Source organism: Perca flavescens, chromosome 21 (assembly GCF_004354835.1).
Source record: "Perca flavescens isolate YP-PL-M2 chromosome 21, PFLA_1.0, whole genome shotgun sequence".
Classification (NCBI taxonomy): Eukaryota; Metazoa; Chordata; class Actinopteri; order Perciformes; family Percidae; genus Perca; species Perca flavescens.
Window position 1 is genome coordinate 14,948,529 of NC_041351.1, and position 23,523 is coordinate 14,972,051.

The following is a 23,523-nucleotide window of genomic DNA, read 5'->3' on the forward strand; positions in this document are numbered from 1 at the left end:
AAAATATGTATATTTTGTATAATTATATCAAACATCTAAGATGACTAACTTTTTGAAATACATTCACTGCTGATGTGTTTTCCAGGTGGACTGCCACAGCTAATTTTCACCAACGGGGGTGATGTGATGATAGCTGATATACACGGACGCTTTTTCAGAACTCTGGTGCCGTCCCAGGGCAAAGGTTATGCTGTAGGGGTGGCATATCACTGGCACAGCAACACAGTATTTTGGAGTGATACAAATACCAAAAAGGTCAGTCTGGATCATTGTCTGGTGACATAATTTAATAAGTTCATAATTTCTTTATATGATTAACACCAGCTTCTTGTGTATCCAAACTGCACCAATTTAGTTCAACAGCAATACTTTCTGTTGGCCACTGAGAAGCTGTGCTAAAGCAGCTGTGGCTTTTATGCTTTTCTCAAGGGCACTAAGGCAGTAGTTGAGTTGGGAAGACACACCCACTTGTCCTAAACCCTGTCATTCTCTTGCCAGGTGTACTCTGCCAACTACAATGGTGGTAACATTGAGGAAGTTCTGACTGCTGCAGTCCAAAATGTACAGAACATTGCTGTGGACTGGATCAACTTCAAACTCTATGTCTTAGAGGCAATGATGCAGCGTATCGACATGTGCGACTTTAATGGAGGGAACCGGGTCACACTGTTGGCTGAAAACCTGCAGACTCCTCATGGCCTCGTCCTGGACCCTACAGTGGGGTGGGTTTAAATGCTTTAGTCTGTCAATGCTGCTTCCAAAGCTGCTGAGAAAGGCAATCCATTTCAGACATAATTTCATGAGCTGCATACAAATAACATCTGATTTTAATAAGATAATGCTATGTAACAATGTATGTAATTTGCAAGGCAAAGCAAATGTGTTTTTAATAGCACATTTTATACCCAAAGGCAACCCAATATTACAGTGTACATGTACAGATTACAACGAGTAAATCAAAAAAACAAAACAAAAGAAACAATTAAATGCACATACATGCATAAACATAGAAAAATAATTAAAAGCAATATGAAAAGGTGGGTTTTTAGCTTAGACTTTAAGGTAATTAGGATTGATCTGATTGATCAAGTATCTTGGACCTAAACCGTAGCGATTTATAGGCAAGCAATAGAAGTTTTAAAGTTGATTCTGTGAAATCTGGTCGCCAATGTAATGATATGAGAACTGTTGAACAGAGTTAGTTATATCGGTATTATAATTTCTTTTCTTTCTTTCTTTTTATGATACATTTTTTTATTATTTTTATATTTTTGAACACAACATACAGAACAAACAAATACATTCGAACAGGAACCAAAACCCTCACCATTTCTTTTCTTTTTTTAAATAAAACTTAAATGATGCAACGTGGTAAAGACTGGTCCAAAGTCTGCTCTATGTCATCTGTCAGGGATGACATGTTTACTTGTCGTTGTCAGTTACGCTTAACAGTTAAAGCTTATTTATGTAAAATACAAAGTAAACCAGTGGCAACTCTACAAGATTTTAAATGAATCCTGTTAAAGAACTCCATACATTTATTAAACTGCCTGCACATAATCCACAGTGGAACCGCTCTGCGCTGGCTGTGCCTTTTGTTTTCCTATGGAGAGAGCAGTGGAGACAACTGGGAGGAAGTCGCGTTGCGACCGCTCGGAATTGCCGCCGAACACTACGCTCAAAGTTCAAATTATTTCAACTTTGAACTTGTTGCCGCTGACTTTTAAAGGCGCAACCATAGACTGTATGAGATTATTTCATATTTTTACAGTCTATGGGCGCAACCAAAGCCAGACGCAATTATGAAGTACCGGTATACCTGCACTGTGCTTTGCCTCTCTTCTCTGCACCCTACCTTGCAGTTTTGCAGAGGATCATATGTGGGCGGCTTTATACTAAGAGTTTTTATATCCATTTGACCCGGCATCATGTGGCTTATATTACATCCCTTTTTTTTTTTTTTTTTTTTAACAATGTGTTTATTGATTTTCAGTTTGCAAATCGCATCAAGTTATACATTGTATAACAGTTATACAGAACACAGCAAACATTTTACACACTGATCTCCCTCCCATCACCCCAACCCACCCATATTGCAACATTTTAAGTTTTAATTTTTTGCTTGTTTGCAGCTACATGTTCTTCACAGACATGGGCTATGCTAATGAGCAGATGAAGCTTGAACGTGCCTTCATGGATGGCAGTAATCGTGTAGAGCTGGTAAAGAGCAGACTCGGCATTCCAACCGGAATTACCCTAGATATTGTCACCAAGAGAGTCTACTGGTCTGACAGCCACTTTGACACGATAGAGACAGTCACCTACAGTGGTTTGGACAGGTAAAGGTTGCACTCAAAATGTTGTCAGTCATTAAGGATTTCTCCCTACCTGTAGAGTAACTTTAAGCTGAAAAGGGAAACGATGACGTATTCCATGTTGTGCTCTTCTTGATGGCCATTAAGGTGTTGTTGTTTCCCAGGAAAATAGTCCTCAATGGTGGAACCCAGGCTCCACATCCTTTTGGAGTTGCTGTGTTTGAAAACCACGTATTCTTCACTGACTGGACCAAGATGGGTGTGGTGAGAGCCAACCGGTTCAAAGACAACAACCCAGCACTGCTCTATCGTACCACAAAGCGACCGGGCCATGTTGTAGTCTCACACGCTGTCCTGCAACCTGTTGGTATGGAGACACACTTCCAACCTGTAACAAGTTGGATTAAGTTCAGTGGTCAGAGATGTCCAATTTATTCTGCTGCTTGCATAGAATTAATACCTACTTAACTTTTTTATGCATATCCGTTTTCTTGTCTTCCTTTTGTTTAACACCAGATACACTCTGAATCTCATTCGTTATGTTTATGAATTAATACTACATAAATATGAAAACCGTGCTGTCATAAAATGACCAGATCTGTCCTCTCATGTCCTTCAGTGATTAACCCTTGCGGCAGACACAATGGGGGTTGTCAGCAGATTTGTGTATTGAGTCACCGCTCCGACAATGACGGTCTGGGCTTCCGCTGCAAGTGCCGCCATGGCTACGACCTGCACACTGACCGTCACACCTGCTTTAGTGAGTTTCTCTTGATTGAGGGCAAAATGACCTGATTAGAGTTGGTCTGTTACTCATTTTGCAATATTCTCTGTATTCTGCTGTCAGATGTTCATGTTTTTAATTAGTCTTAAAATTATATAAATTTAATTTACAATATTGTACACACATTTTCTAAATTGCAATTATTTTATTTCATCATTCAATTGCTAGTAGGTTTGCATCACATTTAAGCTATAATATGCATGAGCATAACACACTTTTCCATCTTGAATATTTTTATCCCAATTACTTACTGTACTAACAAGTAACTTTTAGAATTAAATTGTAAAGACAGTATGTTTACCTGCTAGTAATCACTGCCACTCCCTCTTTGAACAGAGGTGAAAGACTTCTTGTTGTTGGCCACCTCTCTGGGGGTGCGGGGAATCCCACTGAACGTATCCCTCCAGGAGGACATCACCCTGCCCCTCACAGGGCTCGGGACGTCTTTCTCTGGCTCTGCTGTGGAGTTTGACGGCAACGAAGAAGCCCTTTTCTACAACGACAGGTCCAGAGGCCTCGTCTATAAGTCGAACCTCAATGGCACTGGTGATTTTTTTTTTATTATTTGTTTTATAAAGCACCAATTCAAGAGCACTAAGGGTCACATGTAATATAAATGTTTATGTTAGGCAATGAATTTGTAAGGTAATTTATTACCCATAAAATATAATATAGAATTTTGTCTTTTAAGACTCTGTTCTTAATCCTGTGTGTCACACATCACATTATTGATTTTCTCTATGCATTCTCAGTGCAACAGATTTTGACAGGCTACAGAGTGGGAACGATTGACGCCATGGCTTATGACTGGACCTCCAAAGTATTGTTTTGGACCACAAGCACCTACAAGACGGTGGTGGCCTTCAGAGTCACAGACAAGTCGAGACGAGACATTGTGACAGGAATAAGGAACCCAAAAGGAATTGCAGTGCATCCCAGTGCTGGGTGAGTGCTCAAATATATCAGGTGTAAATACTGGAGAGTGATTTGTTTGCTCTGAGGAGATTTCAGGTGGCAGGGACAGCACATTCACTGGTTTACAATATGACAGTCAAGTAATGGTAGTGCAGATGTTTTTTTTATTGATATCCTGTGTATGATGTATTTTCAGTTTGAAAACCAATGTTTTTTTTTCTATAATCTACTGCATTACTCCAGTCCATTATTTAGATTGCTTCTATTTAAGAAATACTGGTAATTGAATTGTATTTAAATAGTTCACTTATTGCCAATTATTGCCATAATTGAATACCTTCAGGCTCCACGGTTTTGTTAATCCATGAAGTGACATAAAGGTTAACTGATTTCCTTATATTTTATTTTGATTGACACTAAACAGATCTGTTCTCTTGTGTGTGTAATCAAACATTGATCCACAGTTACTTGTTTTGGTCTGACTGGTACCGTCCAGCCGTCATAATGAGAGGCTTCACTGATGGCAGCAATGCTGTTCCTCTAGTCAACACAACACTGGGATGGCCGTATGGACTTTCTGTTGACTATGTGTAAGCAGAATGATGACCTAAAGTGAACAATTCTCAGGCTTTTCAAGGAATCAAAGAATGTTGTGTGGACTACAGTATTCCTTTATATTTGCTGGTTAATTCCTTGTGATTAATCTTCAACAGGATGGACAGGCTGTACTGGGTGGATTCCCAATTGGACCAGATTGGACACATCGGCATCGAAGGATATGACAGACAGACATTTACTAACATTGGCCAGATCACTCAACCCTACTCTCTAACAATTTTTTCAGGTAAGTTTTATGGTTTATCCTCATGACTCCCACCTATATTACTCATGCACAAGATTATTCAAATTGTATATGATATTCAAGTTTATGTTCAGCTTTGACAAAATAAAACACAAATTTCATTATAAACAACAGTCAGACCAAAAAACTGTGGTGAACAGAGGATAACTTTAATTAATACATTAATGTATGCATCCCATCTAATCAATTAATGCCCAATACTATAAACAATTGTTAAATCTGAATATTTCTTTCCTTTATTTTTTTCTCTATGTAGAAGTACAAATACTTTTGTTTCTGTACTGACTGAACTTTATGTTAATTAAATTACTTGCAATACTTCCTTTGGGAAATTATAGTACCACTGCCTTGTATGTATTTAGTCAAATGTTTAAAATTAGTTTATAGCATTGTGCACATTCATGTTGTAGCTGCACATTAATAAAATGTTATAATGCCACTTATTTTACCTTTTATAACTTATTAAAGGGATACGTCACCGTTTGTTGAAATAGGGCTTTTTACATGCATCGTTTTAGTCCGGTGCAAAACCGGCAGTGCTGCCGCTAGTTAGCTTACCGTAGTGAATGGAATCCTATGTTGCCGGTTAGCATGTTGTGAGTAAAAGTGAGTCGACAAAAGACAAAAAAACAACCTAATTACTTGCACTGAGACAAAAAATGCGTTGGCCCACCTATCTACAGCCAGGGTAGACCGTGATAAGCCCCATTTCAACAAACGGTGGCGTATTCCTTTAAGCAATTTACTTTGCCTGTGCTAAAATGACTCACAGAGATACTCATTTATTATATTTTGTGAATGTGGGTTTATTTGTACGTACCTTTGCTAGTCGTTTAAAAAAAATACTGAACCATCTATTTCTGTCTTGTAGACTACCTGTATGTGTCTGACACAAGGACCAGAGCAGTATTCGAGATGAGGAAGAGGGATGGAGGAGGAAACGTTATGATCAGACAAGGAATCACTGGCATCATGAATGTCAAGGCCTACACAGCTGATCTCCATAGCAGTAAGTTCTCACACAGGGAGTCTGCAGATATTTTAACTCTCCAATCCTACTGTAGCTGATGCAGAGTGGTAAGTAGAGGCCACACTTTTGACAGTGTAGATAACTGTGTATTAAGAACAAGACAGAGAGGAGTTGACTGCTAGTAGTCCGGGAGAGCAGTGACAAGATAGAGGTAGAAGAGAAGAGAATGATATCCACATTATGTTCTTTCTACTTAAACTAGAATGATCAATGACTGCAGGGCCAGGGCCATAGTTGAGCTGTGACTCAGCCAGATATAATAATCCAGAAACCTGCTGACTGCTTCTTCATCATTCTCCTGGCAGCATTCACCAGCCGCTGCAATATGGTGCCCAACGGGCGATGCAGCCACTTCTGTTTCCCGACTCCCTCCTACAATCGAGTGTGTGGCTGTCCATACGGCATGAAACTTCAGTCCAATCAGAGGGACTGCATCAAGGACGATTCTGTCCCTCCACCTGACAACAACTGTGGCGACTACGCCTTTGAGTGTGACGAAGGACGCTGCAGGCCCAACTCCTACCGATGTGATGGAATTGCTGATTGCATAGATAAGACTGATGAGGCGAACTGCACTGATACAGGTGAATGTATAACAGATGGGGGGTGTTTTGAGGAGTAGGAACAAAATTATTGCGCAAACTATTTTATTAATCCATCTGCCTGCTTTGTATTCTTTACCAGGAGCGACCTGCTCTCCACAAGCGTTCACCTGCAACAACAAGCACTGCATCCTCTCCAGTTGGCGCTGTGATGGCATGGACGACTGTGGCGACGGTTCTGATGAAATTAACTGTCCCACCCGTCTCCCTACCACCTGTGCTGCCAGCTCCTTTACCTGTGATAACAACAGGTGTATCTCTCAAATATGGGTGTGTGACGGTGACAACGACTGCGGTGATGGCTCTGATGAACACAACTGCAGTAAGTATCTGTTAATTTTTAGCCCAGTCACTTGTGTAATGTGATTTAATTTATAGAATATTGGGCAGGCAAATTTTATCATGTAAATGTAATGTAACAAAATTCTGATTCATGCGCTGCACTGTGATTGATAGATTCAACCATCACTACTTGCCCTCCTGCCTACTTCCTGTGTCCCGACCACCGCTGCATCCACAACTCCTATGTGTGTGATGGAGACCAGGACTGCCTGGATGGCTCTGATGAGAAAAACTGCGGTAGGAATTACTATAACTTCGATCTTTTTTGTGTTCTGTTTTATTTATGTAGCTCATTTAAGACAGAACACCTTATTGAGCCCAAAAGACTAATTTTTGGGTTCAAAAATACCTGTTTATGTTTCTTTTGTGTTTAATTGAGTTTTTTTTTCTGCCTCTTATTCTTCTGCCTTTCACCAGAGTTTGCCTGTGCCTCCTATGAGTTTGCCTGTGCCAGTGGGGACCAGTGTGTCAGTTCAAGTTATCGGTGTGATGGAGTGTTTGATTGCCGGGACCATTCTGATGAACGAGACTGTCGTAAGCTGGCTACGCTGACTGACAATATATATAACAACTGTGTCAATTAGTGATGTGATCATGACAGATTGCACCACTGTTGATATTGTTCAACCAGAAAATGATTGTTTACCGGAATAAATGAATATGCTAATTAATAGATATTACACCTCTGTCTTGATGTTCAGTGTGTCAGTTTTCTGTTGGTGAGTCACTGTAAATTCTCAAAGAAAGTAATTTTATTTCAAAAGTAATTTTGAAATATTTGTTGCTCATCCAGCCACTCGAGGTCCAGGCCTCTGCCACAATGAAGAGTTCCAGTGCCAGACCGACGGTTTCTGCATACCAGATGAGTGGGAGTGTGACGGCCACCCAGACTGTGAGGATGGATCTGATGAACACAACTCCTGCCCGCCTATCACCTGCAAACCCAACTATTTCCAGTGTACCAACAAGTTGTGCATCCCAACAAGCTGGTTGTGTGACGGCGCCAACGACTGCCGGGACATGAGTGATGAACAGAACTGCCCCACCCCTCCATTTAGTTGTCCCTCCGGACAGTGGCAGTGCCCCACCGACCAGCTGTGCATCGACCTCGACAAGGTGTGCAACGGCCAGAGAGACTGCCCCAATGGAGCAGATGAGTCACCTATCTGCAGTGAGTTTTTAAAATATCATTCATTATACATCATATTTAAGCCTCAGCATTCGTACAAAAACAGAATACAAAGATTTCTGTTGTATATGATTCAAAGAGAATAATCAAAAAGTAATAAAACAACATATCAAATAAACAGAGCATTGTTCAAATGTTTAAAAAAATGTAAAAGACTGTAGGACATTACCACAATAATAACCACATAATATAATGTACAAGAATAAAAAGAAACAAACTGCACTGAAATAACAGAAATTGAAGCAAAATCATCAGCAGCAAATACAGAACGGTGCCTAATAAATGCGCAATACTAACTGGCATGTCATTTTTAAGACCAAAATGACTGTTTACTGAACAACGGGGGCTGCAGTAACGGCTGTGTCCAAGGACCATTTGGGGCTCAGTGCACCTGTCCACCAGGATTTCAGCTCCTCAACGACTCCAAGACTTGTGATGACATCGACGAGTGTCTGATCCCAGGTTTCTGCAGCCAGCAGTGCTACAACGAGAGAGGAAGCTTCAGGTGCTCCTGCTCATATGGTTACCTCCTAGAGCCTGATGGGCGCACCTGCAAAGCTGCAGGTAGGCAACAAACATTACATTACAAAAAAAGCTGCAATTAAACAATGCTGAATACATGATGTATACCGTATATTTTTCAATTATTTTCTGGGTGTATATTAAAGAAACATATCTGTTTTTGATTTGTGACAAAACTAATTAGGTCAATTCATTACTTGAATCAAAAAAAACCTACATGAAGCATTTACTGCAGGGTTGCAAATGTTATACACTACATGCAAACAAAGCACAGTACACATTGGAACAGTACACCCAAAGATAAACTTTAGATAAGATGTTGGTAGGAAACAAGATACTTCTCTGCCCTTAGACTCACTGGCAGCTGTCCTTCTGGTTGCCAAGCGAAGCCAGATCATCGCCAACCATATCAACATGAAACCTCCCGAGATGCGTCCAGTGATCAGTGGTTCAAGCATTGTGACCGTGGACTTTGACCGCATAACATCCAGAATCTACTGGGCCGATGCTTCGCAGAAGAAAATATGGAGTGCCTACCAGAACGGCACCGACAGACGAGAAGTAAGAGAAATTATATCACAGATGCGTTAAAGCAAGAGATTTCAACCACTGGTCACAAAGTTTCTCTGAATTCTCTGTAGAATTCGAACATAGCTGCTGTACAATATTCTCAGTTTAATATCTCCCTATTGTTCTAGGTGTTCTCCTCTGGTCTGATGGTACCAGAGAGTATAGCTGTGGACTGGGTGGGTCGGAACCTTTATTGGACCGACTCTGTCATGGAGAACATTGAGGTCTCTACTCTGGACGGTCTCTTTCGTAAAGTCCTTCTCACCAAGAATGTCACCAGCCCCCGTGGACTGGTTTTAGACCCCCGTAACTAGTGAGTAGAGACTCTTTGGGAGAAAGGGACATGGACATTTAGATGGTTTTAATTTGATTTTCAATTACATTGCCTGTTTTTTTTATTTTATGTTTAGCTTACCCCTAAACAGCAAGTCACAAGACAATAACATAAAAAATATGTATCACACTGTCATTCCTCCCAGCACCAACCTGATGTTCTGGTCAGACTGGGGTCAGAACCCCAGGATCGAGCGGGCCGACATGGATGGAGCAATGAGAAAAGTCATTGTCAGCACTAAACTCTACTGGCCCAACGGCCTGGCCCTGGACTACACCACCCGCAGGGTCTACTTTGCTGACGCCTACCTCAAATATATTGACTACTGTGACTATGATGGCAAAAACCGCTTTCAGGTCATGGCAAGTGACATGGTAGGTTTAGTTTGATTCAGTTTGAGAAAAAACAAAGGGGATATTTTACTCATTGCGCCAAATCATAAATGACACCGGAGACAAGACAACAACAAAAGCTGTTTCAAACTTCAATGCAACAAGACAAATCAAACTCGAGACTGTGACAATTTCTTTCTTTCTGAAATAAGTTTGGTTCCTTCATACTAGTATCTTTTTACTGACGTGGAAAAACTCACTGAAGGCGGTAGGTAAGATGGTAGCCTAAACATTTTAGAGAGAGCACAAATCAGGGAAAATTTAAGTTGAACACTACCTTCTTTGAGCAGTGACTCAGAGTAAGATAGGGAGTTCCTTGAATAAATGAAGTTAAAAAAAAAAACATCATCTCTGTGCACATCACACCAGGTTCTCCAGCACCCACACGGTATGACCATCTTTGAGGACAACATCTACTGGTCGGAGCACTACACCAGCAAAGTGATGAGGACGAACAAGTTCCATGGTGGTAACATCACCACTCTGATGAACAATGTCTACCAACCCATGGGCATCGTTATGGACCATCCCATCAAACAGCCCACCGGTAACTTCCAATTAAACAGTAAATCTTACTTGCATACTTTCAGATTTCTGAAGTGTATTGAAATGATGCAGTGTAGAAAGGTAAAAGCATGTCTAATCTGTAATCAGTGAGTATAAAGTGAGCCCTCTAGAGTTATTGATGGGCCAACTGTATACATCTTCCTGAATGCATGTTTCTAAAGTTATGCTAACCACGTGTTAATGTCTTTGCGGAATAGAAGTACACAGACAGCATAAACAGCAGTAGCAGCAATATCTGAAAAATCGAATGTTAAGTGCATGTAAAATCCCCACCACAATGGCTTCACCAAATATTCATGACACATTGGATAGTATGTAGAAAAAGTATAAATGTCGTATTAAGGGTGGTTGAAGGTGACACTGTGGTTTTGTACTTAGCTATCGACCCATGCAGAGAACACCTGTGCACTCAGCTGTGCCTGCTGTCAGGCATAAGACCCAGGTACTACACCTGCCACTGTCAGTCTGGCTGGAAGCTGGATACTGACAAACGCACCTGTATCAAAGGTAGTTTTTTTTATTTTTATTTTTTTTACACAGTGCTCTCTGCATCAGTGTTTACATGATTTAACCATGTTGAAATCTTGGTACATACAAACCATGTAATAAATGTGATCAAATATCAAGTTCTGTTTGATATATATTATTTTGTGTGTGTTTCTGCTAAAATGTATATTCTCTCTTACAGCTTGGCACCCCTTTTTGTGAGTATTGTCTTCCTCTTGTCATCTGAACTTCTGTTCTATTCTAGATGAGACTCCCTTCTTGATGGTTGTGAGAGATTCAGTGATTTTTGGCATTCCTTTGGACCCTACTGACATTTCCAACAATGCAATGGCCCCTGTGTCTGGCATCAGCCAGGGGCAGGACATCGACTTTGATGACCAGAAGCAGTTAATCTATTGGGTGCAGAGCACTGTGAGTGGAGGTCTTAAATTGAACCTTGGAGAACTGTTTTGTTATAATGAATTTATCGTGATGCAAGGATAGTGTTTGATACAAATGTTAATTATTATAGGCAACTGTGTAACTTGTATCCCATGTTATACTTGAATAGTATCTATGTAGAAGAGAAGAAAAAGGTTAGGCTTTTCAGAATTATTTCCATTACATGCCATAGTAATATATGGTTAATTACTGATTTGCACCTGTGGATATTTTTCTCTGTCTTTTAGTTATTGTTTACAAATTAGTTAAGTATCTACAGTTTCTAAAATGCTTGTTTTGAAGCATGGTCTTTAATTGTGTTCTATTGTCAGGGATCTATATGGCAAGTAAAAACCAACGGTGCAAACAGGTCTGAGTTTGCTCCCGCTGCTTTCATGGGCTCACCGTCTGGTCTGGCTTTTGATTGGATAAGCCGAATAATGTATTCCACCAATCCCACTGTTAAAGCCATAGAGGTAAGCACCTTTTCAGACCGAAATTGGAGTTATGATTAATGGCAATACAAATATAGATTATGACAAGTGTTAATTGTTGATTATTTGATAACAACAATGGTAAATAGAACCTAACATTGCCAAAACTAGATTACTAGAAAACTGATATATGTAACCATTTAAATAAATAAACTACCACTCACTCCCTGTGTTCTATTATAGCACATTCATTAGTTCATCAGTTATATTCATTAGAATACATATACATGGATTTATTCTTTGTCAGATTTAATTTATGTATTCTATTTATTTATTTAATCTACATTTAATATTTTACAATGTGTGTGTGTTTTTTTTTATCTCTTAATTTCTGTTTTTACATTATCATTGTGCAAGTAAATAATCAAATTTTATCCTCCACTTAGGTTATCCGTGTGGATGGAGACCAGCACTATAGAAAGACTCTCATCACCTCCACTGGTAAACCAGAGGGAGCAGGAGAGCCCATTGGAATAGCCCTGGATCCAGTCCGAGGGTAAAGCCTCTGTTCAACCTATGGAGTATTTGCTCTATTACTGAATTCAGTGAAATGGGAAAAACATTAGGAGGAACATATAGAAGTGTCAGTTTCTCTGGGTAAAATGTTCAAACGTGTTTCTGATGGTATAAGCAATACTTATTTATTTGTACTTGCTGGTACTAGAAAGACAGAACCAATAGACCAGGACATGATTAATTGGATAGCATTAATTGAGTGGATGATAGCAGGCTTACAAGAACAAAGTGGTCTGATTGTTTGAAAGAGCCTCATGCAATTGGAAAATAAAATTATTTATTTCTCCAGCAACATCTCCATCAATCATGTTTCTTGTGATATAAATAACCAACCAAAACCTATAACAGTAAAGGTAACACAGTCAGACATTTGTGCCTGCAACTTTACATTTTTGTACAGTAGGTGAAAATAATCACTTTATGTATATTCTGAATGTTATTTTAATCAGAGAGGAATTTTACACATAGCTAAAGTTATGATGATTGACTCATTTTTGACTGACTCTTTAGTTGTTTCTCACATTTAAATTTTCCCTTCACAGGAAATTATTTTGGACAGACAAGGGGTCAAACAACGGAGTTCCACCAAAGGTTGGCAGTGCGGACATGGATGGAGGAAACCTCAGGAACCTCTACACAGGCAACCTGGTGAACATAGGATTCATCGCCGCTGACATCTCTACCATGAAACTGTACTGGGGTGTTGCGGGCTCAGGGTTGGTATGTACACTATACATACTCAGCATATAGATGTCATCCGTTACTGTACATTTCAGTACAAACTGCATTTTTGGGATGTTGAGGGTAATAAATTCTCACTTTGGAACGGGCTGATTTCTTGGCTTGTGGTATTGCTGCTTGAAGCTTTCTCCAGAACCTTTGTACCCCAAAATAACTTACAGTACCCCAAAGCACTTAATATGCAAGCTACTATAATAAGTTAGCACAAGTACACAACCTAGTCTGAGTGAGACGGAGGAAGATAGCTCTCTTTGCCCGGTCAGGCTCCGAGATTATCTTATTATTATATGTTATCTTCTGCCTTCTTCTTAGAAGTGGTTAATTACAGCTCACAGCAACTTAATACGATATAGTGTCTATAGTGGCTTTTGTTTTGATCTAGTGTCTGCAAAATGCCTTTTTTATTGAGTTTCCTCTTAGCAAAATGCTCTGATTGAATTTAAACTGGGATTTTATTCTGAAGGGTAGATACAGAAGAAGTGAAGCCAGCATTATGCCAGCGTTTTTTTCTTTTCTCAAGTTTATTGTGCGGCTGTTTAGTTTTATTCACAGTTTATTAATATCCAAAATCCAACGCTGTCCAAACTGCTCCAAATTCCAAAAGCCAAGTGGACACACGCACAAACGCACTATGAACATTATTTACTATATGTAACCACCAGCATATAACAAACAATATACTAAGGAATTACATTAATTTCTCTGTAATAATTAACATAAATGAAATGTAACATATTGCTCATTAACACAAACTGAGAGTAAGCTACATCCATACATTGCATATCCATTACGGATCAAAATGGTGAATTACACCTTTACTATCTGAGCATGTGGCTCCACAGCGCTAGTCTGTTTACTAGCAATTGCACATTGTTGCTAGCAATCATTATATTTAATAATATTAAACAATCTGCACTTCCATCAGCTATGCAATAGAAAACACAGCAACAGCAATATTATGGCGATAATATATTTCTCTCACTCGAAATAAATGTCATGTTGTAACACAGTCTAAACCTATACGCATCGTAGCAGAACACTTATTGAAATCAATAAACATAGCTTTAGCGTTTACACAGATAACAAGGCAGTTAGATAAGTAACAGTAACAGTGTAACAAGCTACAGAATAGTTTTAACTTCTTCTTAGTTCTGAGCTACACACATCACTTCAAGAAGTCTGAAAATGGGAAAAGAATGATAGAGAAAAAGTCTGTTAACAGCTGCTGCTTTCTGTCCCCTTCTCCTGTCTGAGTGCGAGTGATTTGACAGGAGATCAAAGCTCTGACACTCATCACTGATTGGTCAGTCATCTCAGGAGAGAAAGCAAATGTTATGACCTTTTCTACATGTATGTAAATTACATAATAAAACATGTTTTGTCCTGATCCTTTTAATGCTTCCACACCAATTATGTGATGTGTTCAGACCAAGCTTACACTGTTTTTTTTTTTTTTTTTATTCAAGTTCCCCTTTTTCTTATGTTACCTCTTGTGCTGATTCATCTTCATGCTGGTCCTGATTCAACTACTCACAGTAACCTCTTCCTCTTTGCTCTCCTTCCTTGTTTGCCCAGATTCAGAGTGGCACCATGGACGGAGTAACCCGGGTGACAGTGGTGAGTGGCCTCTCCCATCCGTGGGGGCTGACAATCTACCAGAACCACCTCTACTACACTGACCTGGACTACGAGGTCATTGAGAGGGTTGACAAGGACACCGGTGCTAATATGTTGGTGATGAGGAGCAGCATGTCTGGCCTGCGTGCCCTCAAAGTGCACGCCAGAGACAGTAAGTGGACCCACTGGTTTTTAATTTGAATTCAGAGGTGTCTGTCCTTGAGCGTTTTTTGTGTTTGCAAATATTATGCAACAGATAATTACTCCCAGAGAGTTAGCGAGTAGGAGTGTAGTGTCCTCCTCAAGGACAACACACAGCATGGTCGAGCACTACTTGTATTTCAGTTGTCATAGTTTAAAAAAAAAAAATACATAATAATAATCAGCCATTTTTGAAGATTGGAAGAATATTTTTCTCTCTCTTTCACATCCCTATGAATGTATAATTCATCAATAATAAGAAAAAACAATTTGATAAGGTAGTGCTAAATGGAGGAATTAATAGCTTAATGATCTATGAATTACAACTGCACAGCACATAAATATTGCAGGAAGCTGTCAAACATTTTTCACATGAGGAGAAAAACGGCATCCTATCTCCCCTCTTCAGATGTTGTTTATATGATCCGGTAACGTTCACCTCCACTACTATCTTTCTCTCTCCCACCTTAGACTCGGCAGGGACCACCAACGCCTGCAGCTCCAACAACGGAGGCTGTCCCCACCTCTGTCTACCCAAACCAGGGAATCAAAAGACCTGTGCCTGCACCACAGGCTTTAACCCCTCTCAAGATGGCTCCCGCTGTGAACAGTATGAATCTTTCGCAATTGTCTCCACCCCCAAGTACATCCGTGGCTTCCACATAAACAGCTCTGACCACTCTGAGGCTATGGTGCCTGTCGGTGGAAGTATGTTGGCGTGATATTGTTCTGCGTTATGCTGTTTGCTATAAATACCAAATTATCAGTTGATACAAGTAGCATTTTAATCTTTTTTCAGCTTCCTACTCCATTAAGGGCAAGTTGGACCTTCATATCGAATCTGGCTTTTTATACTGGACTGACAACAGCACCTCCACCTCATTCAGGGGCATCTTCAGGGCCAAAACAGATGGAGGGCATTACAGCACTGTCCTCAACTCTGGCGTTGGAAGAGGAGGCATCCAGGGCCTTGCTGTAGACTGGATTGCGGGTATGAAGCCTCTCAATCATCCCTTCATTCATACTTCATCTTTACAGGAAGGCTCAAGGAGCAAACATATTAGCTAGTACTTACATTAAAAATCATACATTAATAATTCACTAAAGTGTATTAATTTCATGCAGAACTAAACCTCTATGTTACCCTGTTGAGTACTACAGCTGGCAGTAATATTGTCCTCATCCCTTTCTTTCTTTTTCTTAGGTAATTTATACTTCACCAATGCCTTTGAGAGGGAGACTTTCCTGGAGGTGCTTTCCATCAACACCACCTACCGAATGATTCTCCTTAAGTCCTCCCAGGACCAACCCCGTGACGTAGCTGTCAGCCCCAAGCTTCGCTACCTCTTCTGGACTGATGGTGGCCAAACACCTAAAATTGAACGGGCTCTGCTGGATGGGACCAACCGCACTGTGTTGGCATCTGAAAGCCTAGCGTCACCACGTGGCCTTACCATTGATTACACCAATGATTTCCTCTACTGGACAGATGATGTTCTTAATATGATCTCCCGAATGGCCACAGACGGCACACAGAGGCAGATTATCCTGTATGGGAGCCGGTATCCATCTCCAACAGGAATGGCTATATTTGGAAACTACATGCTGTGGGTAGATAAAAAGCTTGGGAAGCTCTTACAAGCCAGTAAGGACCCAGCCAATACCGACCAGCCAGAGGTGACAGTTAAATCTGCTTAATTAAACACAGTTCGTGCTTTCATGATGATGATGTTTTGTGATCTTGCAATGAAATAACTAAATCATTTGTATATTTACACAATTTGTTGGGAAAACACAATATGTGGACTCAAATATTACAGGGGCTCCAGTCAATTTATGTCTTAAATTGTTGTTAGAACCACATGCACATGAACATTGTTTAGTTAGTCGGAAAAAATGTCATCATAGTTTTACGGACAACACAAGGGCTGCAACTAATGATTATTGTCAATATAAATTAGTCTGCAGATTATTTTTTCAATGAATGGATTCATTCTTTGGTCTATAAAACTGTTTAAATATGTCAGAGGGAAAACCACAAAAACCTTACATTTGGGTAGCTGGAAACAACAAATGTTTGAATATAATCTTTAGTTGCAGCCCTAACAGTTAGCATCAATAAAGGTTTAGTAGCACCATCATTTTCTTGTCCTGAGAATGATTTTGTAAATGAGATTCTCTCAGAAAAGTACTTAGGAGCTGGAAGGAAGGAGAAAGACTGTTTAACAGACAAGAGTCCGTTGAGAGCAATTGACCGACTGCTACTTAATAACAAAACATTTTTTTCCAATGGTACCAGGTAATTCGAGACAACCTTGATGGGCTGATGGATGTCACTGTTTTTGACGCCCATGTCCAGCCTACATCTGCCAACCAGGTGGGCTTTAACCCATGCCAAGAAGATAACGGACGTTGCCAGCAGCTCTGCTTTGCCATACCAGGCCAGGAAAAACCAAAATGTGGTTGTGCACATGGGTCACTTCTTAGTAATGGAGTAACATGTGGTTATGGACAAGAGGAGTTTCTAGTTTTCACCACAGACTACACACTAAATAGCTTGAGGTTAGATCCTGCAGATCACAGCACCCCCTATCCAGTGGTGAACTTAGGCTACAACTTGATGGCTTTGGATTATGACTTTAAGGACAAGCGAATTTTCTTCACCCAGTATATGGGAATCGGTCGTAGCAGAATTGGATACGTCACCACGACATCCATCACCAGCCCGCCTGTCTTCATAGCTACAAGTGAGTTTAGCATTGATTGTTACTGTGTTCCCTAATATTTCTTTCTTCCTGATATATTTTTTACTCTTTTCTCTCACCCGGTTTCATTTTCTAATTTGCTTCATGATCTTATCATTGTTTTTGTCTCTGAATTCAATATTCTCTCCTCTCTGTTCCACTGCTCAGATTTGGATGACCCAGAGGGTTTGGCATTTGATTGGGTCAACAAGCGTCTCTACTTTACTGATTACTATACCCGCAATGTCCAGTCCGTGGGGCTAGATGGGATGAACCGCTCAATCATTGCCCATGCAAACCGTCCCAGAGGCATTATTGTTGACCCCTGCTATGGGTAAAAACAACAGACCATTACTTCACTACACAATGTGTACAGATTGGACATAGATTATTCTTGTACTTACTATGGAGCTCCTCTCCTCCCTTCTCACTCTGCTCTCTTCACCCAGTTACCTGTACTGGACAGACTGGGGCTCTCCAGCTAAGATTGAGAGGGCCACACTGGGTGGAAACTTCCGAACCTCCATCATCAACAGCAGCCTGACAACACCCAATGGCCTGTCTCTGGATTATGAGGAAAGGATGCTCTACTGGGCTGATGCCTCATTGTACGTCCAGTTTTTTTATATATACTGTGTTGCAGCAGATCCTATACAGCTCATAGTTTTTTGACGTCTCTTCTCCCCCGCTGCTTCCCACAGAGATAAGATTGAGAGGGCCTCTCTGACAGGCGAGAACCGACAAGTGATCTTGCAGGGGGTCCAGAACCCGTACGCCATGACTGTCTTCCAACAGGACATCTTCTGGACCGACTGGACTGAGAGAGCTGTCTTCAGGGCTGGGAAGGACGACGGCTCTGGCTTTGCAGTGCTGGCCCAGGACCTTCAGTACCGACCAAACGACATCCATATTTATGCCGCATCTAAACAGGAGAGCTGCTCTAGCTCCTGTCAGCAGTTCAACGGAGGCTGCAGCAATGTCTGTGTTCCTGGTAAGAGCAGACTCTTCTTTGTGGGTGCTAATAAACAAGGCACTGAATCCCTTCTAATACTACATTCCAGTTACACATCAACCACCAGACAGTAATTATACAGGTGATTGTGCCTAAAAACTCTAAAATTGTTAATTCAGCTTTCTCTGGACAGATTGCCTAATTTACTGCTGTTCAAGGGACAGTTATTTTATTAATTTCTCTCGCCATTTTTTGGTACCTGAAATTCAGGCTTATAAGACATAATACTTTTTACCAATACAATGTTCCTTAAAACGTTAACCATGCTGGACACAATATGGGTAAGTGTTTTGTTTTTCAAGTTGAAGTTGAACTTGCTCACTAAGAACTTGGAGCAAGTCGAGAAAGTTCAGAACATCCTAAACAACACAAAGAGACACAGTACTACCAATTAAAAAGAAGGATTATTTCTGTGTTCCCTTCAGTTCCTCTCCATTTTTAAATCCCCTTACCTCCAATAATCTCTCCTGCAGGTCCATTGGGCCCAGAGTGCCAGTGTCCTCATCAAGGAGAGTGGTACCTGGCCAACAACGGCAAAGACTGTATTAAAGAGACAGGGAATCGCTGTCAACCAGAGCAGTTCACCTGTCTCAATGGTAACTGCATCTCAGCACGCTGGAAGTGTGATGGTGTCAACGACTGCCAGGATAACTCTGATGAGCTGGAGAGAGTGTGTGGTAAGAGATGAGGTTTAATCTGAGAGTGGTTGGTTGCATTTTTTAGTGGATAGACACAAGCAGACCAAGTAGGCAAGCAGACTTAAAAATGCTGTACATTTTAACCCCACATTAGGTATCAAATGGGCCACGTGGCGCCAACTTGGGAAAGTAACACACACGTTTTGTTATTGATTTTGACTGTTTTTTAGTAATACTGGTAAAATAAAAATGTGTGTTCAACTTTGGGTTGCTGGTCGAACTTGCTCTTAAAAAAAGAGAATAAACAGAAAGCTTAAAACATAAATATCACGGCAAGAAAGTAAGTCGGCACTTTGTTGTTCCTCCTGCTCAGCCTTCCACACCTGCTCAGACATGGACTTTACCTGTGATAATGGGCGCTGCGTGCTGCTCAGCTACACTTGTGACTACACAGACGACTGTGGTGACAACAGTGACGAGCGAGGCTGCCCCTTCCCCACATGTAACCCCGCTACCGAGTTCACGTGCGCCAACGGACGCTGCATCAGCGCTGCCTTTGTCTGTGACGGCCACAATGACTGCCGAGACAACGCCACTTCTGACGAAATCAACTGCCGTGAGTGATGATTGGGATGATCAAGGGATTGATTCATGAACTGATTGATTATTGTGGGAAATGAGATACACGTTGCACTATTGTAAATTGATTAGGAAGAGAAGACCACCTTCCAGTTGTTATTCTGTGCTGCTGAGCAAGTAATGATATGTGTCCTGTGTTTTTGATCCTGTGGTTGATGTTTTGATCTTTGCCCCCCTCTCGACCCTCTCCAGCTGACAGGACGTGTCCCACGGGCCAGGTCAAGTGTGATCGCAACAACATCTGCATCTACCCTGAAAACCTGTGTGATGGCTACAACAACTGTGGAGACAACAGTGATGAGAATCCTCTCTTCTGCAGTAAGTTGAACACTCAACCTAATGTGTGTTAGAGAAAGAAACGTGTTAAAAACTAATACCCACAGAGTTTGTGTTTTACCTGCTGAGTAGATTCCGTAAGAATTCTACAAGGATATATGTCAGAATTTCTGTTCCTGTGCTACAGCGGGTCGTACATGCTCTCCGGATCAGTTCCGCTGCGATGGAGGAAAGTGTATCCCTGACTCTTGGGTGTGTGACTCAATCCAAGACTGCACTGATGGAACAGATGAACCTCTTTCCTGTAGTGAGTTCTTTGCATTTACATTTGACATTTTGGCTTTTTAGACAGGTTCAACTTACATTCAGAGAGCATGTTCAGTGATTTGTTATCTTGACACAACTTGATTGCTGAAAGAAGGAGATCAATCTTTTGACTGTAGTTACACGCCCTAACTTTTGTGTTTCTAGTATGGTTTTTAGTTGGTATGTGGAGCCAATGCATTTGGATGACACCTTTTATATACACAGTAACTCACAATTATTATTTTTAAATCGCAGCCAAATTAAACAAAAGTTATATTAATTTCACTATTGAAATACTGATTTCCAGATAATAACCTTCAGCTACATTTGTTTGGTTGTGTGTTCTGCTTTAAATCCAACAGTGATTTTTTTAGAATAGATGCCACATTGTTTTTAAAGGATAGTTATCATTATTATTTATACAGCAAGTAAGTGTCACCATGTGCTAATCTTTTTGCCTTTCAATCGCATTTTTCAGCTTTTTGTTGCTGATTAGTGGTGTGTGTTTAGAGTAGATCTCTTAATGTGTCTTGAAAATGATTTCTCTTTGTTCCTGTGCAGAGGATCAAATCAAAACATGCAGTCCTAGTCAGTTTACTTGTACCAATGGAAACTGCATCCCCCAGTCAATGGTCTGCGATGGCAACAATGACTGCTGGGACAACAGTGATGAAGCTCCTGAACTACAATGTGGTGAGATAGCACTTAGACATTTATTTATTTCACTGTGCGAGGGTAATACTGGTAATCTATTTATTGTATGTGATGTGTTAGAGGCTAGAAACATACACTATACTTTAGCTAATTTGTTTTATTCTCAGCTCTATTCCATGTCTCACCTGAATTAACGGCAACGAATTTGATCTTGCACAAGGTTATGGTATCATATAGTTCATCCATCCCTGGCTGACCATTCTTATACTCTCTCTGTCTCCTTCAGGCCAACGTACCTGCAGTTCCAACCAGTTCACCTGTCCAACCTGGTACCCTGGCTACCCGCGCTGTGTGCCGTTAAGCTTTGTGTGTGATGGGGAGAAAGACTGTGCCAACGCGGCTGATGAGCTCCAGAACTGCCCCAACCGCACCTGCCATATGAACGAGTTTGCCTGTTCCAATGGGCTTTGCATCCTCCTTCCTTACCAGTAAGTAAGAAGTGTGTGTGAGTGAATAAAACATTTATTATATAATAGACATTTGTTCACTTGTCTGGAAACTTATTTTTTTGTCGCTGAATAGAGTCTAATGAATTTGTCTTCCTCCCCAGCTGTGACCGAGTGAACGACTGCGGTGACGGCAGTGATGAGTTGCGCTGTACATATGACACATGCAGCAGCAACCAGTTTACCTGCAGTAACGGAGCCTGCATTCCCGCCTCCTTCACCTGCGACGGGGAGAGCGACTGTATGGATGGCTCAGATGAGGGAGACAGCTTATGCGTCACGCCCCAGCCCACTTGTGCTCCCCAGCAGTACATGTGCAAGTCAGGCGATTGTATCGACATCCATAAGGTGTGCAACGGACAGAAGGACTGCCAGGACAACAGCGATGAAAAAGGCTGTGGTAAGAGATACGAAAATAAGACATTATGTAACAATACTGATGTGAATTGATTTGAGTGTAGAGGAAAATAAGCATCTTTCTTACACAACCGGGATATTTGGTTTTGCAAGCCATCACTTAAATACAGATGTATTGTTTTAATTCAGTGGAGAAATACAATTGGGATTCTTCCTAAGGGTGTTTAATATCCTTAAATTTATGTCCAGTTGGATACATTTTGTAAACCAAAATATTACCTCCCATGTTTTAAAAAATCCAAAAAATAAATGTGAAAATGGGTGCTTGAATTTCTGTTGAAGTTTAATCAGAAATATCAAAGTTCTCACAAGTGTTATGGATATATCAAGTTGGAACCAGCAAATAGTTTGATGAATAACTTGAACGTTTAAAACATTTCTACAATATTCTGTGAATCCGCTCATTGAGTTTTTAAATTTTTTTTTATATAGAGGTTTATTGTAATCTGTGAGAATCTTTTGCACTCATTTAAAATCAAATTGAGAACTTGTATGTCTGTGTCACCTTGTTTTCCTGTCTTTTCTCCACTTGTTCTGTTTAGGAGTCAATGAGTGCCATAGCCCTTCAGTCCACCAGTGTGCCCAGCTCTGCACCGACACTCTTACCGGTTACTACTGCTCCTGCCACCCCGGCTACCGACTCATGCCAGATGGAAAAGCCTGCGAGGACCTCAACGAGTGTTTAAGCACACCCGCTGTCTGCAGCCAGATCTGCGAAAACACGGTTGGCTCGTACCACTGCAAATGTGCCCCGGGGTACATCCGTGAACCTGATGGACGCACCTGTCGTCAGAACAGTGGCATTTCCCCATACCTGTTGTACAGTAACCGCTACTACATCCGCAATTTGACCACTGACGGGTCACATCTGAGTATAGTCTTGCAGGGGCTGTCCAATGTGATGGCGTTAGATTTTGACAACTATGAGAAGAGGCTTTATTGGCTGGATGCAGGGGCAGGAAAGATTGAAAGGATGCGTTTTGACGGGACTGACAGGGAGACGCTGGTGGATGACGATGTCATAGGAGCTGAAGGTCTGGCACTGGACTGGGTGGGCAGGTGTGTGAAGTGGGAGGAACTTCAGTATTAAAGCTTTGTTAATAAATAATTCATTATTGAATAGTTTATTAAACAATGAGCAGTCCAATACCTAGATATGTTTACGTGAAAAAAAAAAAAATTTGAATCCGTCTGGCTGACCAAAACAGGGCTACAGCAGTGTCAGTAAAAAAAAACTGTTTGTGTCTGTTGCAGGAAGTTGTACTGGGTGGACGGTTATTACGGTTCAGTTCATGTGATGGAGTTGGATGGGCGCTACCAGAGGAGGCTGCGGTCAGGAGAGTTCACAGATGGAAATACCACTTATCTTATCAGCCGACCTCGTGCTGTGGCTGTTAACCCCAAATATGGG

The 23,523-nt window shown here is 40.9% G+C and overlaps 1 protein-coding gene across 1 annotated transcript in view; it reads left to right on the forward strand.

Annotated features, from left to right (window-relative positions):
* lrp2b (low density lipoprotein receptor-related protein 2b) overlaps window positions 1-23,523 on the forward strand; it is a 48,973-nt gene that overhangs the window by 7,814 nt on the left and 17,636 nt on the right. The window contains exons 10-51 of the mRNA XM_028568559.1: window positions 86-255; window positions 499-722; window positions 2,133-2,339; window positions 2,480-2,682; window positions 2,935-3,075; window positions 3,436-3,645; window positions 3,852-4,044; window positions 4,479-4,604; window positions 4,728-4,858; window positions 5,748-5,885; window positions 6,212-6,490; window positions 6,591-6,830; window positions 6,965-7,087; window positions 7,268-7,384; window positions 7,644-8,021; window positions 8,355-8,603; window positions 8,914-9,122; window positions 9,260-9,444; window positions 9,611-9,839; window positions 10,227-10,404; window positions 10,803-10,931; window positions 11,176-11,342; window positions 11,684-11,827; window positions 12,232-12,341; window positions 12,904-13,081; window positions 14,678-14,891; window positions 15,392-15,628; window positions 15,720-15,911; window positions 16,125-16,597; window positions 17,220-17,667; window positions 17,833-17,998; window positions 18,114-18,272; window positions 18,366-18,655; window positions 19,150-19,353; window positions 19,688-19,930; window positions 20,146-20,271; window positions 20,417-20,536; window positions 21,097-21,228; window positions 21,476-21,677; window positions 21,800-22,095; window positions 22,655-23,171; window positions 23,367-23,522. Of these exons, the coding sequence (XP_028424360.1) occupies window positions 86-255; window positions 499-722; window positions 2,133-2,339; window positions 2,480-2,682; window positions 2,935-3,075; window positions 3,436-3,645; window positions 3,852-4,044; window positions 4,479-4,604; window positions 4,728-4,858; window positions 5,748-5,885; window positions 6,212-6,490; window positions 6,591-6,830; window positions 6,965-7,087; window positions 7,268-7,384; window positions 7,644-8,021; window positions 8,355-8,603; window positions 8,914-9,122; window positions 9,260-9,444; window positions 9,611-9,839; window positions 10,227-10,404; window positions 10,803-10,931; window positions 11,176-11,342; window positions 11,684-11,827; window positions 12,232-12,341; window positions 12,904-13,081; window positions 14,678-14,891; window positions 15,392-15,628; window positions 15,720-15,911; window positions 16,125-16,597; window positions 17,220-17,667; window positions 17,833-17,998; window positions 18,114-18,272; window positions 18,366-18,655; window positions 19,150-19,353; window positions 19,688-19,930; window positions 20,146-20,271; window positions 20,417-20,536; window positions 21,097-21,228; window positions 21,476-21,677; window positions 21,800-22,095; window positions 22,655-23,171; window positions 23,367-23,522 (8,833 nt within the window). The remainder of the gene's footprint in view (window positions 1-85; window positions 256-498; window positions 723-2,132; window positions 2,340-2,479; window positions 2,683-2,934; window positions 3,076-3,435; window positions 3,646-3,851; window positions 4,045-4,478; window positions 4,605-4,727; window positions 4,859-5,747; window positions 5,886-6,211; window positions 6,491-6,590; window positions 6,831-6,964; window positions 7,088-7,267; window positions 7,385-7,643; window positions 8,022-8,354; window positions 8,604-8,913; window positions 9,123-9,259; window positions 9,445-9,610; window positions 9,840-10,226; window positions 10,405-10,802; window positions 10,932-11,175; window positions 11,343-11,683; window positions 11,828-12,231; window positions 12,342-12,903; window positions 13,082-14,677; window positions 14,892-15,391; window positions 15,629-15,719; window positions 15,912-16,124; window positions 16,598-17,219; window positions 17,668-17,832; window positions 17,999-18,113; window positions 18,273-18,365; window positions 18,656-19,149; window positions 19,354-19,687; window positions 19,931-20,145; window positions 20,272-20,416; window positions 20,537-21,096; window positions 21,229-21,475; window positions 21,678-21,799; window positions 22,096-22,654; window positions 23,172-23,366; window position 23,523) is intronic.